This window comes from Schistocerca nitens, chromosome 3 (assembly GCF_023898315.1).
Source record: "Schistocerca nitens isolate TAMUIC-IGC-003100 chromosome 3, iqSchNite1.1, whole genome shotgun sequence".
Lineage (NCBI taxonomy): Eukaryota > Metazoa > Arthropoda > Insecta > Orthoptera > Acrididae > Schistocerca > Schistocerca nitens.
Genome location: NC_064616.1, coordinates 585548728 through 585567063, shown reverse-complemented (window position 1 = coordinate 585567063; position 18336 = coordinate 585548728). Strand labels below are relative to the sequence as shown.

The following is an 18336-nucleotide window of genomic DNA, read 5'->3' as shown; positions in this document are numbered from 1 at the left end:
TTGTATATTTATGTTAATTTGACTGTGTTAAAATTTATGTTGAGGATGGTTACTGTGACCAGGTGGTTCATAAATTAATTATTTGCAGCTACTTGTACAGTCTTCAGCCTCATGGTCAGCAAATACGTGTGAAAGTGATAAGTGGATTGATGTCCACGCGAATGTCTCTTGTGTTGAGTCATACTTGGATATTAGTATAATCAAACGGTTGACAAGGATTTCCCAAATTTTCCCCTTATTTGTCAGAATGATCAAGAATAGTTTTATTTCACTCATTTCTTATCTTTTCTAAGTCACACTACTGTATATGAGCATGACACTCGCTAAGCAAAAAAAATGTATGAGAGTGGAGGGTAATGAAAGATAGCTAAGCTTTTGGGGTCTCTCTCTTTCGTCTTTGTTAAGCAAGTAATCAATACAGATATATTAGAGCCATCTCAGCTACTTAGTGACCCATCAGGCCAGTTAAATTAGTGTGAAACATGTAAGGACAGAGTTTGTTTCCCACCAGAATTAATAATGGGGTAATTGATAATTGGAGTTGTATCTTCTTTTGTGCCAACGACTATGCCTGGGAGATGCATCCATCACAATGTGTGATGAGACCCACAGTTGAGGTGAAAGCCGAGGTGGGATTACCACTTCTCAGGAGACATGCAGACATGCACAGGTTGACACAAAATTGGATACTGCACCACATTGTGGAGACTGGCGGCATCCCTTGACTTTGATGTTTTACATCCCTGGGAGGGTAAATGGCACGTCACAGGGCATTCATTGACCAGGAAGGTGCCTTCGGCTACAGGACGTATTGTCTGGATCAGGCACCGCTGGGTCATTTACGAGTTCAGAAAGTTGAGGGCGATGGTCTGACGCCTACTTAAACTATCGCTATCCTGGGAATTTGGACGGCTGTTGTTTGCGTGGCCTTTGTGCAGGAGACAGCAATGGCGGGCTTCGAGACAAACTGAAAGATGGGCTTTTACAGCTCTCTGAAAGTCTATAATAATTTACAGTCAAATTTTAATGCAAATCTGAGTACATCGGCGATCCCAGAAAAATGAGGTGAATCCAGTGACACAACAGTAATGTCAATTTCTTTAAAACAACAAAAGTTAATAATTTGCAGTGACTAAATAGTTTCGCAATGAACCTCTGAATTAGCAACTTTTAAACGCTTTGTGCAATTTCAAGAAACGAATCTCAGTGATAGCACTGCATGATAGCTATCATCCCTCAAAGCCACTATTTGTATCTGTTTTATTTATTGACTTACGACTTTTTTTATATCTTTTCATTATGCAGATTTTTGTCAGAACACTGTATCCTACACAATTACACAGTAAATAAATACTGCATAAATCCCTCATATTTTGTCATACTTGTGTATTTATTTAATGGACAGTCTACTATTTTCCCAGTAACTTTATTCAGAAGTTGAAAGCAAGTGCTATTAAAACACTATGGTCAATCACATGTGTTAGCATACAGCACGACTGAAACGAGAAACAGATGAGACTTCTGTCAAAAATGCATAAATAACCGTTCAAACAATATTTGAGGACAATCCGTTGGCTTGATTATGAGCAACTTGTGCAAGAATCCTGGCTTATTTATTTTTAAACCAACTATTACTTGTATTTATTGTAAATGATCGGAGTGTAACCGAATTCTTATGACAGTTCTTTATTTAAATATTGTTATAATATATTTGTTCAGTCCAGGAGGTGGTCAAGTAGACTCAAATAAATGTCTGTAGAACATAAGAACGACGCTTTTTTTTTTTTTTTGGTGAGAACGGCCTTTAGCCAATGGAAAAGCAGACAGTAGCGGAACACTATGGCTAGGCGCAAATAGAGATGCGTATAGCACGGGTGGCGCAGCGCGTATTTTTGTAACTTTAGCCACTGGGATTATATCTTCTGCCCGCACAATGTTTTCAGATCGTAAGAAGGGACAGATGATTCATCGTCAAGGTAGTGAATACGGAAGAACGGAATATTATAAAATCACGTGATTTAGAAGCAATGGAGGAAAGTAAGACTTGCTGCCTGTTATGCTGATGTATCTCTACGATCTTTCGCAAAAAACTCGAAAAGGCGTAATTTCCACACATATGACCCATTTGTGCATCTGGTAAAAAGCGTGCAAGGAATGAAGTACATAAGTTTAATAACTTTCACTATCGTTACTTGGATATGGATGTAATAAGAGATATTATACAGTGTTCATGTGGACATCACATTTCCACTGCAAGCTAGAAACAGTCGAAAAAGCACTCCATCTTCAGGCCACAAGTGGCCCATCGGGACCATCCGATCGCCATGTCATCCTCAGATGAGGATGCGGATAGGAGGGGCGTGTGGTCAGCACACCGCTCTCCCGAACAGTCGAAAAGCAGTCACAAATAACAAAGTTTTAATTGGCTCGCCGTGTTGAGAAAAAGCATTTCAATTGTTGCATACCCATTATCAGCATTAATAAACTAATGATACAACAGGCTACACAAATGAATAGAAATGGTCTGTATTATTACGAAAGTAGGAGTATTCTGAAAGAGTGTTGTGACTAGATATATTCAATTTGTTGAAATGTATTGCTGACAAAGGCAGATCTACTTTCGCAACAATGTTTTTCGAACTCCCGCTCACAAGGCACACATGGCTAGCTTCCACATTCCTTTCGCGAGCATTATGCTCAGCTGCTGACAATACACTGACCGTTGTGTTGTGAGACAGATCAATTGTTTATTTGTCTCACTAACAACTATTTTATTCACGAATCACACATTGTCAGTTTGGCAAGCCGTAGGTGTGTAACCAGCACTTGGCATACGCCTATCATTCCACCTGAAGGGAACGGTTGTCATTCTTTTAATACTGCTCAGATCAGGAGTCGGAATAAAATCCTTTGGTAAGTTTCCATTCCAGTCGTGCAGTGTTAAAAACACGATGGGTTACGGGGATTCAACCAAAATTCCAACAGAATTGGCAATTTACTTTTTTGTGAATTGTTAACCTTTTCTCATTCGAAGAGGCATCACCGTTTATGAGCAATGGCTTGTTGACAGGTTTAACTGTACTCCCGTTGCCAAAACACAGTGCAATTTGCACAAACTCATCTCACAGCAGCTATTGCGACAGAATTATGAAACAGAATGCCTCATTAAACAAGTAATTGGCAATCAAAGAGCTCAATAGCTCACGAAAAACCTCATACTGTCGGTCTGCAGTAACATAAGAGAAGAAATTTCATGTTTATTTTCATACTAGGAAACTCTTGTTTCATTAGCTGTCGATAACTCTTAAAAACTTACAGTACCTGGAGTGAAAAAAAAACCCGGAAATATATCGCCATATATAAGACGAATTGGCAAAAAAAAAAAAAAAAAAAAAAAGCTCCTCGTGTGCTGTCATAGCCAAACTCTCGTTTCGATGTCTCTAGCGGCTTAGGAGATATGAGTGATGATGTGAATATTTCATTCTCGCGGGCGTCAGATCGGGAGTGACCGCGCTATATAGGATGCATTTTCTCGAGATTGGAGGCAGATAGAGACTTCCTCCCAAGTCTAAAGAAAAATTCAACATGTTAGCTAAATTTCATACGCAGCAACATATGATGTAATACGCACCGAACGCAAAATCATAGCAACCTCTATTCTTCATTGCAAACTTTTCGAATTTTGCGTAACGTCTTACTAAAATGTGTATATCACAATAAGTATAACCATTAGCGAGATTATGGGCATTTCGCCACGAAGTGGCGTAGTATACAGAGAAGTTGCAGCATTATAAAATTGCAGCGAAATGCAGGAAGACCTGCAGCCGATGCTTTATGTTGAGAGATGGAAGAAGGCAAACATGCCTATGGTAATGCGCATCATTCTGTCATATAGGTGGTTGATTCTGAACGGTGAACGGCTGCTACAATACTTTAACTTTTGAAGGGACTTTGTATTTCAAGAGGTCTGAATGTGCTCCAGAATACGACTCTAATTTTTTCTGCTTGTATTTGGAAAATGAGAATAGACAGAATATGAGTTACTATTCTTTGCACCAAGTGTGTTAATTTGTGAACCATCATGTTCAACTCTGAGCTGTTTTGAGCTGGTGAATATTTCGTGTATTGTGATCATGAAATGGACTCAGTTTTCGTGTGTCTTTGATGACTATTTCGTTTGGGAATTTTGCTACCATTCTCATAATTCTCACAGTATAACTTTTCTGCATTTGACAAGGATTTTTTCTGTCTCCATTTTAACTGAATATTGTAGGATTACTTTCCATTTATTTGAGATGTCCTTTCTTGAATAAACATTATTCAACAGAATTCTCTGTCATTTACATCGATTACAGACGTTAGAATAGAACCTTGTTTATTAAATTATTCATTTAAGTTTTATTCTGTATTTCTGTGTATTTTATTAACTCGCAATTTTACCTAGCGCATAGATGATTTGACTCCGTTATCACAGCTACATGTTATTTTTTGCCGCGAATTAGCTGTGGCGCAAGAAAACGGACACGACTACATCGAACTATTCTTCTTAAACAGAGCCGTACATAACCCAGTCACCTAAACTACAAGTAAGAACAGGTGAAGACGCTCATAAGGGATGCTGTTTGGATGAGCAACTCAGCAGCAGCATCTGTTAGGTATCGTCACAACTGGAACAATAATTTTTGGCGACACTCAACATTGAGTGATGATGTTGAGAAGGGAAGATTTTTCGAGGCATTCAGCAGTGGTCCCCTGGAGAGAACGGTCTTGGTTCTTCGGTAGGTGCCAGCCATGATGCTCCACTCAACTTGAAGTAAGAGTGCACTGGTCGCGGTCTTAGCAGTAGCGCACCTTCAAGCAGACTCCACATCACTCGTTGAGCAGTACATTGGTGAGTTTATCTGCAGCCTATGCATGTTTGGGATCTTCTTTTGAGGTGCGTAGTCTCCACTGCAGTGGGTACATATGACCTGCAGCACTAGTATTTCAGCCAATTTATGTTATATTGAACGTCCAGCTAGAGGTTCACAGTCTATGTTAATTCAACACATATTAATCAGACAATGTTTGTTGCGGTTATTCTTTGGGAGGCGTCATGCTAACTTGACCAAACCATTCGCCTATAACAACTTTGCCATCCGCCAATATCATTCGTGACCATGAATCTTCTCCATGTGTGTTCTTCATTTTTGAGCAACGTTCTGTTTCTGCGTTCAAACGTATTTTATGTTATAATAAACTAAGTCTGAGGAAAACAATATTTCATTTCACTAGCTTATTCTACATGATCATTTACGAATTTATTAAATTTTTTGTGAGTTGAGGATACGTTAGGAGGGCAGGATTCTTATGGTAAAATACCCAGCTTATGGGCACTGCTGGAGACTGAATTTGATTATTAGCGTTGTTAAGACCATCGCATGAATATTTATTAGTGATTAGCCTTAAGGTTGGTTCTTACGTGAGCAGGAGATTTCGGATCAAGTAGCCCAGTAATGTAAACTGTTCTTTACTTCTTACGGATTACAAACCAGTGAGAAACGTCGCGAATGTAAGCGCCATTTCTCATACTTTTATTCACTTAAAACTATCTTTTTGAATGTCTTACAGGGCATTAAATCGAGAGGTTATGCAAACTTGTCATGTTAACAGTGTGAGTAGTCAATGAGGGGGCGCACATTTTCTCTTTCTTACTCTCTTTGTCGTTTAATTCAGTAACCTTCTATCTACTTCTTATGACAATTGTAGTTCAGCTTTTACGAGTAGTTGCAATGAGTTGGTTTGTAGCAGAGCAGACTGTGCCAGGTTCAAATGGCTCTGAGCACTATGGGACTCAACAGCTGAGGTCATTAGTCCCCTAGAACTTAGAACTAGTTAAACCTAAGGACATCACAAACATCCATGCCCGAGGCAGGATTCGAACCTGCGACCGTAGCGGTCTTGCGGTTCCAGACTGCAGCGCCTTTAACCGCACGGCCACTTCGGCCGGCGACTGTGCCAGGGCTGAGCAAGAAGGTAGGTTTGACACAGGACGGACGCCAGCGGCAAGCCCTCGGCTTCTAGATGTTTTCAACTCCTACCAGGCGAGGGCGGCACCGCCTGCTGAGACAAATAATGCGGTTCCACAAAAAGCCATACAGCTCACAGCCGGCCGGACGCAGAGGGTAACTTTTGCCCTGAAGTATGCAGTAGGCTTCAGGTTCAACGAAAACTCTGAACAAACTTTCTCGTTGCCATTTCACTGCACTGCATGGAGAAAGAGTGTTCTGCTACCCACGCTGGGGAGGCGGCTTTCTTGGAATTCAAAAACCTTTAGAATTCAGGCAGGGGGTGGAGGAATTCCTCCTCCGACCACTGCTGTTTAGTTTTGCTCTTTCTGGGGAAATTTCGAACGGAGTATGAGAACACTGAGGCTTTATAAAGAGTAAAAAGAGAAATAAATGCTCATTGGCTTATACTTCATGATGTCAGAGGGGCCGTAGGAGACTGTCCCCTGCCAAGTATATAATGTAACAACATGAGCGATTGGGCAGACATCATATTCGTTGTGTAATACAGGCTCTCTGCACTGTGATCTGCCCTGCGACTGGGAGAGGTATGCTAGAAATGACAGAAAGTGGGGGAATGCGAAGCTTCGTAATTTCCTCTGCGAGAGTGGCGTCATTCTGTCATTTAGTTTCTTCCTTTTCAACTCTTCAGCATTCTCCTTCTCTTTTCTGAGTCAGGCGGACTTTTTTACGTGATTAACAGGCATTTCTGTGTCCGGCTGCCCTGGCAACCAACAGGAGGTACTTGGGGATGGTAATCAGCAAGTGCAGACCGGCTATCTTCCAGCACAGAGCCAAAAACAGTTTTTCTGTTTAACCTTCAGTTGTGACAGACTAAGCTCTGTTCATAACTGCAAGATTTGACAGTCTGCTGGTTATGATTACGGAAAACAGAAAGGACTTCGAAAAATTTTCGTTTGCTGATCAATGTTAGGAGCCTCTGTGTCAACAAAGGACAATATGACCCAGACACCTTGTTTGGGTACTCTGCTTGACATGGCAACATCTTGCAGCTCGCCTTCAATTCTGCCATTCCCATGTCCACTGGCAACTTCGTCACTGGTGAAACATGCTATTCACAAAGTCCAGATATCTCCCAATGCAAGGTGATGGCCATGTTTGTGTGCGGAGAACCACAGTGAGTGGTACCTGCCAAATGTTGTCCAGGAAATCAACACATTTCCTAAGTTCTCAGATGTGGGTAGGCTGACTGCCGTATGGATCTTGTCATTGTCCATGGTCACCTTATTTAAAGGCAGTACATCGAACAGATCCTGTTTGACCATGTGATGGCTGCTGCATATGGTGGTGGCCTGAATACCTTCCAATGCCAACGTCTATGTGGTGGACCTCAGAGGGTTGTCTTACGAAACCTGGACATTGAAATAATAGAATGGCTGGTAGTGAGTTCTGACCTAAACCACATTGTGCGTATGTTGGACATGCTTGACAGACATGTTTGTGGTGGGATCTCACTGAAGAATGGGAATGGATACCACAGGGTGACCTCTGTAGACTTACGCAGAGCATATCACATGGGCGTCAGGCAGTAATACACACTCATGGAGGGCATACATGTTACTGAAGCTCTGAAAGTTAAATGAAAACCACCCAGAATGATGGGATGGATGATTGTTTCCTCTTTGTTTTTGACACCTGTCAAAAATATCAGTTCTTTTTATGCTAACAATTCAGGAAGTAATGATATTTTGTTTTGTATTTAATTTTTGAAAGATAAAGGTGTCATTTTCTAACATACCCAGTCCTCAATTATTGCTCAGTGGAGTATGGCAGATCCCCAAATCATGTTCCCCTAATTCTTTTGAAAAGTGTATTTACATGCCAAATGGATGTCACAAATGGCTTTCTATGCCGATACGGGGAACAAAATGTAGATGTCTCCAGAAGGATATCTCAAGGAGTCACAGGTCAAAATAATCAAATCTTGAAATTTAAAAAATCCTTGTATGTAATGAAACAGGCTCCATATACAAGGACTGCAACATTTGATAGTTTTGTCAAAAGTATTTGACTCACACAGTCAAACACTGACGATGTTTGTATATGGGTAATTTGGAAGATAGTATAGTGTATCCTCTGTTGTATGTAGATGATATAATCACAGCCAGTAAGTCTGGTGAGATAACAAAAATCCAAAGGACTTCATAAAATCGACTTTTCATGTGAAATACAAGAGAACTTAAGTTGTTTATTGGAATTCATTTCCAAAGGTCAGATGACTGAATTAATATGAGTCAACCTACATACTTTTAAAAGCTACAGGAGTGTTTTGACATGAATGATTGTAACCCAATTAAGAATCTATGGAGACCAAACCCATAAAGGAAAGCAGACCAGAGCTGAATAATGATCAGGATTACATTGGTGAATACAAATAATTTCACCAATTGATAGGCTGTTTGATGTATCCTATGTTTACAAGACTGGTCTGGAGTGAAGTAGTAAATTATTTCAGCATATACCAGAGAAAAACAATGGAGAGCCACTGGAAGGGACTTAAAAGAGTACTAAGATACATCAAAGGAATGTTGAATTTTGGTTTGCGTTATGGATGACGAGAAACAGTTGACTCTCTGTCACACAAATGCAAATTTTGGCAGTGAAGAGGATAGGAAGTCTACATCAGGATTCCTTTTGCCAGTACATTCAAATATTGTTTGTTGCATGAGAAAACATCAAAGCTGTGTCTCCTTATCTTCAACAGAAGCTGAATATGCAGCCTTGGCCACAGTAGTAGCTGAACTTCTATGGCTAATTCAACATGGGGCTCATGATCAGTTTAGCCAGTAAAGTTTCTTGAAGACAACCAGCCTTGTATTCTTACTACAGCTCACATATTTGTCTCGTGGCAATCAGCAATTGTACTGATATTTAAGATAATTCTCATTTATTTTTCAGTCTCAGTGCCACATTTTTAATTAGGTTATTTGTTTACAAAAGAACTTTATCCCCTTCAAAATACTCTCCATTCCAACTAATTCATTTGTTCCACCAGTGCTTCCACTGTTCGAAATAGCTGCTTCATTGTGTTCTTCTTGACTTCTTCAATGTTGTCATATCAGTGTCCCTCATGCCCCTTTCCTTGTGCAAAAATTAAAAAAGTCGCACAGAGCCAGGTCAGATGAGTAAGGGGTGTAAGGTAGCTGAACCACACCAATTTTTGTCAAAAAACTGTCAAACAGAGATGGCAGTGTGTGCAGGTGCGTTTTCGTGGTGGAAGAACCAGTCTCCTGTTTGACACAAATCAGGTCTACTCTGATGAACTCTGCTGTGCAATCTTCTTAAAACTTCCAAATAAAAGGTTTGATTCATGGTCGGACCTGGGAGAACAAGCTCTGAATGAACTACACCCTTGGCATCAAAAAACCAAATCAGCATTGTTTTGATGTTGGACTTGACAACAATTTTTTGGACCAGGTGACAAATACGTCTTCCATTGGCTTGACTGTTGCTTTGTTTCTATGTCATAACCATAGCACCATGACTCATCGTCAGTAATGACCCTTGACACAAAATCTGGATCAGTTTTAAGCTGTTGTTTCAAAGCACAACATGTTTCAGCTCAACATGCCTTTTGATTGTCAGTCAGAACCCGAGAAACAAGCTTGGCAGCAACCTTTTTCATTCCCAAACCTTCTATTAAAATTTGCTAAACTGAGCTCCAAGATAACCCACTAATATCTGGCAGTTGATGAATTGTCCTGTCGATGGTCTGTGAGCACAAGCTCTCAAGTTTTTTCAATATTTTCGTTGATTCAGGCAGTTGATGGACGTCCAGAACGTCATCAACTGACATGTCGCCATTTTTAAATCAAGCAAACCACTCGTACACTTGAGTTTTTCCCGTAGCGTCATCTTGGTAAACTGTTTTCAACATTAAAACTGTTTCAGCAGCATTTTTACCGAGTAGAAAACAAAATTTCACAGCTTCAAATTGTTCACTTAAACTTGACATCACAAAAACACGAAACAAGAACAAAACAGCTCTAGCAAAAACGATCGCTGCCGTTTAAAGGAACAAGCCAGGTGGCACTGAACAGGCAGCGTCTTGTGCTGTACACGCCCAGCGGTAGAAATGCATACTACACCAGCTCTTTTTTTTCTTTTTTTTTTTAAATCTTATGGGACTTAACTGCTAAGGTCATCAGTCCCTAAACTTACACACTACTTAACCAAAATTATCCTAAGGACAAACACACACACCCATGGCCGAGGGAGGACTCGAACCTCTGCCGGGACCAGCCGCACATTCCATGACTGCAGCGCCTGAGACCGCTCGGCTAATCCCGCGCGGCTACACAAGCTCCACCCACTGCAATGTTATTCTGATTTTTTTTAGGTACACCCTCGTATTCAGTAGGCCCTACTCTGAATGTGGTTTTGAATAGACATGACGAGTCATTGACGCAACTACTTAGATCTGAAGATGATCCTGAGTAATCAAAACATGTAATTTAAAATGTGCAGCTGGGGCCGAGCAATACATGAGAATTAGCTTAAATCTTGTATTCATTTGCTCGAAACATGGGAGCATCGAAGAGTGAAATACATTGATATTAGATACCATTTTGTCAGAGGTTATGTGAGCAAAGGAATAACTGATGTATGTCATATACATATAAAAGAACAACTGGCAGGCTTGTTTACTACACCAGTGCTCAGTGAATGATTTAAAAAGTTGTGAGATCATCGAAATGTTGTCAGGGTGGGTTGACAGTCATTTTAAATGAGGAGGAGCATCAAGGGTTGAAATTCAGATATATGAACTGAATTATTTTGGAGTCTGTTTATGACCAGTTTTCAGAATCTTTAACTGTCTCTGTCATCAGACAACATGGCTATTTTCTGTGACACTGAATGCGCAACTACACTGCATGCCTATACTTACAATGAACTCGTGTTACAAGCATGAATTGGAAGTTTACATTCTCTTGCATTATTATCAGCCAACTGACAAAGTCTTCACTTATCTTAGACCTGGCTTTTTTATATTCTCAATTGAAGATGAGTGGAAACAGTCGAAACTATGAGTAGTTATCTATTTTCCTGTATACAATTTTACAAAAATCAGTATTCATTGATGTAACGGGTCATTGTCTCTACACTTCCAATGTCAGGTACTATAATATGACTGACTTACATTTTTCTTTATTTATAACGTTTAGAAAACATTTTCACTAGTACAAAAACTGAATAACAAAAGTATCTCATTAAAAATACAGACAGGCTGAATTATTCAGATTATAGAAAGACAAACAGTATCAATATATTCTCAGCTTTCACAACGTGTTATGACACACAGATATTGGTGGTACCTTAAAGAGTCATAAAATATGTTGTATAAAATTGAGATAGTAATAAATAACAGCTAAAATAAAATTTGTACCATGAATGAGTATAAAAATTCCAAATTCTAGATTGCTATAAGTAAATACAGAATACATGTTTAACTGTGATCGGGCAGACAGTAGGTACTTATGTTTTGAAAGGCAAATAGAGAGAAAATACTTTCAAAAAGTTACTTAAACTAATACAGTTATTTATAGTGCATTAGGAAAAAGTCTAGAAAGAATAAATATCACAGTGTAAAGCAGATTTTAAATGAGATTGGAGTAAATTGATTGAAACAGGAAAGACAGTATGAATGAAAAGAAGTGATAAGAACTGAAAGGAAGAATTTCTGTTACACACTCACAAATTATCACAACATTGTACATTAAATGTCACAAAATTATTTTGTATCTACTTACAGGAACATTATGTGTTTTATTAGATATTAAAGTTCTGTCAGTAACTAACACAACATAGACACAAAGCTGTCTTCTTGGAAGTTACCAAATTTAAATAAAGCCTAATAAAGCTACACATAGATCATTATTTTATTATTGACACAGGGATAATGTCTGCCAGTGTAGCGTATTCTCTTTGGGTAATAGTTTTGAAACTGTGTAGTAATCAGTAACACAGTATCAAAAAGCTGTGAAATTCAGACATATCACGTCTGATTCCATGGAAGTCATGGAGTTGCAGTCCTGTAGCAGTAATCCTACCACCACTAATATGTAATACTGCTTAAATTCACTGATGACGTTTTGCTGAAAGCCTGAAATAAATATTTTTATTTCCTTAATTTTCAGTATATCATTGTTCAAATAAAATAAAAACACATTAATTAATTACTTAAATCAGTGTCAAAACTAACAGAAAAGTGATATTACAGAAAACAACACATAGGTAAACCAAACATCTTCACTGCCTAATAAAAAAGGTAATCTGATTAATAATGGTTAAATGATGAGGAAAGGAAAGAATTTTGCTGTCTTCATTGGTGCACCAAAACAATAAATCAGATTTCTTAATGGAACTTTCTTTTCTGATACTGCTGTTATTATACCAGTTGTTTGTAGGCATTTGTAATAAATACTAGGGGAGAACAGTTGGACGATAAACTACACAAAGTATTCCTATAAAAGTATGTTTTATAATGCGTCAACAATGAGGTACAGGTGTCATGCAAAATGTGGTACCATGTAACTCTTCTGCAACATATGTACTTTGGGGATGTGAGGGTCAGTCAGAAAATAGTGCATCCTCCATTCTTTAATTTTGCTTTACTAGAAAACTGAATGCCATATACATAAGATAACAGCCACAATATTCATAATTAATTTGTCATTTCTCAATATAACCACCACCTTTCTTCAATTTTTTTTCCAACTTGAAACAAGAACATGTATACCTTTCCAGTAAAAATTGTGTTCATGTTTCCTTGGGCACTGGTGTACAAAATTTTTCAATGTCTCTGCATCTTCAAAATGATAACCTCCCCCCCCTCCCCCCCACCTCCTCCAACGGGTTTCATTGAGTGGACAGAATTGAAACACTGCAAGATATTGGATGCAGTTGTTTTCCTTGCCTTTTTATTCTGGTTGGTCAACATTTTCTGTAACCAGTGTGCAAAAATCTTGTAATAGCCTAGTTATTCAACAATGGCCCTAGCTCTCCCTTTAGCAATAAGGTAACTGGTGACAATTCATTTGTTGTTACCCAGCAGTAATCATAACCAATATGATCAACATGCTGGGTGTTTTGTGAGATCATTGCAGTCACTGGTCATCCATGTAGCATTCAGGTTAGTGAAATGTATCTGCCTTTCAGCTTCTATGAAGCAACAAGCTAATAATGCTATAAGACCTCCACACCCTTTCGTCAGCCTTTCATTAATGTGAATGGGCATTCGAACTTCTACAGTAAGGTATTTAATCACACATTGCTGTCTTATATGGATGTCAGTGTTGGCCATTTTCCTAAATTTACACAGTGCAGCCATCTGCTGATATAGGACACTGTTACTCGGGTGGCCTGGAGAATGTTTTCCAAAGTGTGCCAAATTCATAACTTCTGCATTACAAACTTAGTGAAGGACAAAAATAGGATGCATTACAGCTACACATATACTCCAAAAACCACTGTGAAGTGCATGGCAGAGGGTACATCCCATTGTAATAGTTATTAGAGTTTTTCTTGTTCCATTCAGGTGTAGAGTGAAGGAATAATGATGGCTCTCAGAGATCTGTTGTGAAGATGACTGAATCATGCTGTTTGAAATAAACCTGTGATATGTAAAGAAGATGTGTGAAAGGAAATCGTACCCTCTGCCATAAATCACCATAAATCACTCCACATGGGTAATCCTAGACACCTGTTGCTAGTAGCTGATTCTAGTCACTAATCACCATACCTTTAGTCAAACATATAGGGTCTTTCTGTATGCTCAATGTAGCTTGTGTTGGAGGAAAGGAAGATTAGGGTTTAATGTCCCACTGACAATGAGGTCATCAGGGATGGAGTACTGGCTCATATTTTTTCAAGGATGAAGAAGGAAAGAAGAAAATTGGTCATGCCCTTTCAATGGGACCATTCCAGCATTTGCCCCAAGGGAAATTACTAACATGCATTAGTAGATGGTGCAGGATGTATGTGCCAAGCAGTGGTTCCCTCTGGAGTTTGAAGCTCTGTGCTCCAAGGTCTCCTCAATTTAGTCTGGGATGGTATGAACAGATAATACACAAGTGAGTGGGTGCAGTTTTTCAAGCTGTGACAGAGCTTTTGTGATTGTCGACCAAATGCAGTATGATCAAAGTGTATCATCAGCATCTGTCTCAAATAGCTACTAAAAAATCTTGCTCTGAAACAAAAGGCTGGAATCACGTCAGTGAATTCAAGTGATTCATTGCATGTGTTTTGAGTCACGACTACCACCAGATTAGATTAGATTAGATTAGATTAGATTAATACTAGTTCCATGGATCATGAATACGATATTTCGTAATGATGTGGAACGAGTCGAATTTTCCAATACATGACATAATTAGGTTAATTTAACAACATACTTAAGTTAATATAACAACTTTATTTTTTGTGTGTTTTTGTTTTTCTTTATTTTTGTAATATTTTTGTTTTGTTTTTTTTTTTCTTAATTTATATCTAAAAATTCCTCTATGGAGTAGAAGGAGTTGTCATTCAGAAATTCTTTTAATTTCTTCTTAAATACTTGTTGGTTATCTGTCAGACTTTTGATACTATTTGGTAAGTGACCAAAGACTTTAGTGCCAGTATAATTCACCCCTTTCTGTGCCAAAGTTAGATTTAATCTTGAATAGTGAAGATCATCCTTTCTCCTAGTATTGTAGTTATGCACACTGCTATTACTTTTGAATTGGGTTTGGTTGTTAATAACAAATTTCATAAGCGAGTATATATACTGAGAAGCTACTGTGAATATCCCTAGATCCTTAAATAAATGTCTGCAGGATGATCTTGGGTGGACTCCAGCTATTATTCTGATTACACGCTTTTGTGCAATAAATACTTTATTCCTCAGTGATGAATTACCCCAAAATATGATGCCATATGAAAGCAATGAGTGAAAATAGGCGTAGTAAGCTAATTTACTAAGATGTTTATCACCAAAATTTGCAATGACCCTTATTGCATAAGTAGCTGAACTCAAACGTTTCAGCAGATCATCAATGTGTTTCTTCCAATTTAATCTCTCATCAATGGACACACCTAAAAATTTGGAATATTCTACCTTAGCTATATGCTTCTGATTAAGGTCTATATTTATTAATGGCGTCATACCATTCACTGTACGGAACTGTATGTACTGTGTCTTATCAAAATTCAGTGAGAGTCCGTTTACAAGGAACCACTTAGTAATTTTCTGAAAGACAGTATTGACAATTTCATCAGTTAATTCTTGTTTGTCAGGTCTGATATATCTTATCTTCATACATCTGGTCAAACGGTTCTCATCCTGGCTAAATCACCAACCATAGGAAAGTTCAATCCTAAAGGCAAAGAAGGGATTTTTTGTAAGCTATTTTGACTTTTCAAAAGTCTGTCATCTGAGAGTAACAAGAGATCCCAAGATTCACATATGAAGAGATGTGAACTTCCTTGATTATGACAGTTTTAAGCCCAAACAAACTTACATGGGCTTATGTGAAAATGAACCAGATCATCACCAAAGAGGAAGCAACTGCAGATTTCAACAATGATATAAACATTGAATCAGAGCCATCGTAAGACAATGAAACATTCCAAGCATTTGAACAAGATGATCTTCCAACCACTACAGGCCAAGAATTCAGTTCTGACAATGACTTATCATATGATGAAGATAGTAATTCTTCAAGCTTCACACACACTTGACAGTCTGTGCTAGGTGTCGATTTGTCAAATATTTCAATTCATGATATTAATTTTACTGCAACTGCAACAGAGGTCATTATTAATGACCCATTTACTGTGAAGATCATTGAGAGTGGTCTGAGGCTGTGTGTAATGAAATAAGGTCACTGCTAGGAAATGATACCTAGGACATTGTACACTCCTGGAAATGGAAAAAAGAACACATTGACACCGGTATGTCAGACCCACCATACTTGCTCCGGACACTGCGAGAGGGCTGTACAAGCAATGATTACACGCACGGCACAGCGGACACACCAGGAACCGCGGTGTTGGCCGTCGAATGGCGCTAGCTGCGCAGCATTTGTGCACCGCCGCCGTCAGTGTCAGCCAGTTTGCCGTGGCATACGGAGCTCCATCGCAGTCTTTAACACTGGTAGCATGCCGTGACAGCGTGGACGTGAACCGTATGTGCAGTTGACGGACTTTGAGCGAGGGCGTATAGTGGGCATGCGGGAGGCCGGGTGGACGTACCGCCGAATTGCTCAACACGTGGGGCATGAGGTCTCCACAGTACATCGATGTTGTCGCCAGTGGTCGGCGGAAGGTGCACGTGCCTGTCGACCTAGGACCGGACCGCAGCGACGCACGCCAAGACCGTAGGATCCTACGCAGTGCCGTAGGGGACCGCACCGCCACTTCCCAGCAAATTAGGGACACTGTTGCTCCTGGGGTATCGGCGAGGACCATTCGCAACCGTCTCCATGAAGCTGGGCTATGGTCCCGCACACCGTTAGGCCGTCTTCCGCTCACGCCCCAACATCGTGCAGCCCGCCTCCAGTGGTGTCGCGACAGGCGTGAATGGAGGGACGAATGGAGACGTGTCGTCTTCAGCGATGAGAGTCGCTTCTGCCTTGGTGCCAATGATGGTCGTATGCGTGTTTGGCGCCGTGCAGGTGAGCGCCACAATCAGGACTGCATACGACCGAGGCACACAGGGCCAACACCCGGCATAATGGTGTAGGGAGCGATCTCCTACACTGGCCGTACACCACTGGTGATCGTCGAGGGGACACTGAATAGTGCACGGTACATCCAAACCGTCATCGAACCCATCGTTCTACCATTCCTAGACCGGCAAGGGAACTTGCTGTTCCAACAGGACAATGCACGTCCGCATGTATCCCGTGCCACCCAACGTGCTCTAGAAGGTGTAAGTCAACTACCCTGGCCAGCAAGATCTCCGGATCTGTCCCCCATTGAGCATGTTTGGGATTGGATGAAGCGTCGTCTCACGCGGTCTGCACGTCCAGCACGAACGCTGGTCCAACTGAGGCGCCAGGTGGAAATGGCATGGCAAGCCGTTCCACGGGACTACATCCAGCATCTCTACGATCGTCTCCATGGGAGAATAGCAGCCTGCATTGCTGCGAAAGGTGGATATACACTGTACTAGTGCCGACATTGTGCATGCTCTGTTGCCTGTGTCTATGTGCCTGTGGTTCTGTCAGTGTGATCATGTGATGTATCTGACCCCAGGAATGTGTCAATAAAGTTTCCCCTTCCTGGGACAATGAATTCACGGTGTTCTTATTTCAATTTCCAGGAGTGTAGATAGGCCAACAAATAAAAGAAAAATTGACTGTAGGACTGTTTTGAGGAATAAATACATAAGTGATGGATCCTTGCTGAGGAGTAAAGCAAGAATAATTGCATGAGAATTCAACCAGTGGTCTAGAGTTAAAAACTTGGTTTCAGATAAGGCACGGCTTCAACAGAGTTTGAAAGGCTTTTTGATAGGCAACTCCTTCTACTCTAAAGGGTGAAAAGTATTTAAATCCACAAACAAATCTTTTTCCCTAATGTCATTTTTTCCTATGAGGGGTATTTTAACCGGTAGAGGAAGATTTCTCTGGCAGCAAATTAATTAAACCAACAAACACTTTTCCACTTTTTTATGACCAAGAGACAACACATTAATACAACCCAATTTCAAATACAGTAGATTTTCAAAAATGCCTCCATTGATATGTAAACAAAGGTTACACCGTCAGATCATGTTCTGTGTGACATGGGCAAAAACCTCAGGAGTATCCTGAATTGTTTCTGCTGCTGCTACTATCCGGGCAACCAGATCCTCTTCTGATGCAGCAGGTACATGGTACATGGTACAGGACCACTTCTGCCAATTCATGTTTCTGGGAACCATCAGTCCAGGAATCGATGCACACGACGACTGAAATGTGCTGGCACCCCGTCATGTTGGAACCACATGCGTCATCTTGTAGGGAGCGGGACGCCTTCCAGCAATTCTGGCAATGCTCTGGGGAGAAAATTGTAATATTGCCTGCCATTTAATGGCCTAGGTAGCAGAAACGGCCCAATTAAACAGTCTGCAACAACACCGACCCACACATTAATGAAGAACAGCACTTGATGAGCGCTAGTAACTGTGGCATGTGGGTTATCATCACTCCAAACAAGCGAATTGTGCATGTTGAAGACTCCATCACTCCCGAACATTGCTTCATCGGTAAACAACACAGAGGATGGAAATGTAGGATGCATTTCA

At 40.1% G+C, this 18336-nt stretch overlaps 1 protein-coding gene across 1 annotated transcript in view; it reads right to left on the bottom strand.

Annotated features, from left to right (window-relative positions):
* Positions 1-11200: 11200 nt before the first annotated feature.
* Positions 11201-18336, bottom strand: part of LOC126248500 (ATP-binding cassette sub-family C member 4-like) — a 289894-nt gene continuing 282758 nt past the window's right edge. Inside the window, exon 25 of the mRNA XM_049949538.1 lies at positions 11201-12171. Within this exon, the coding sequence (XP_049805495.1) occupies positions 12124-12171 (48 nt within the window). The 3' untranslated portion in view covers positions 11201-12123. The remainder of the gene's footprint in view (positions 12172-18336) is intronic.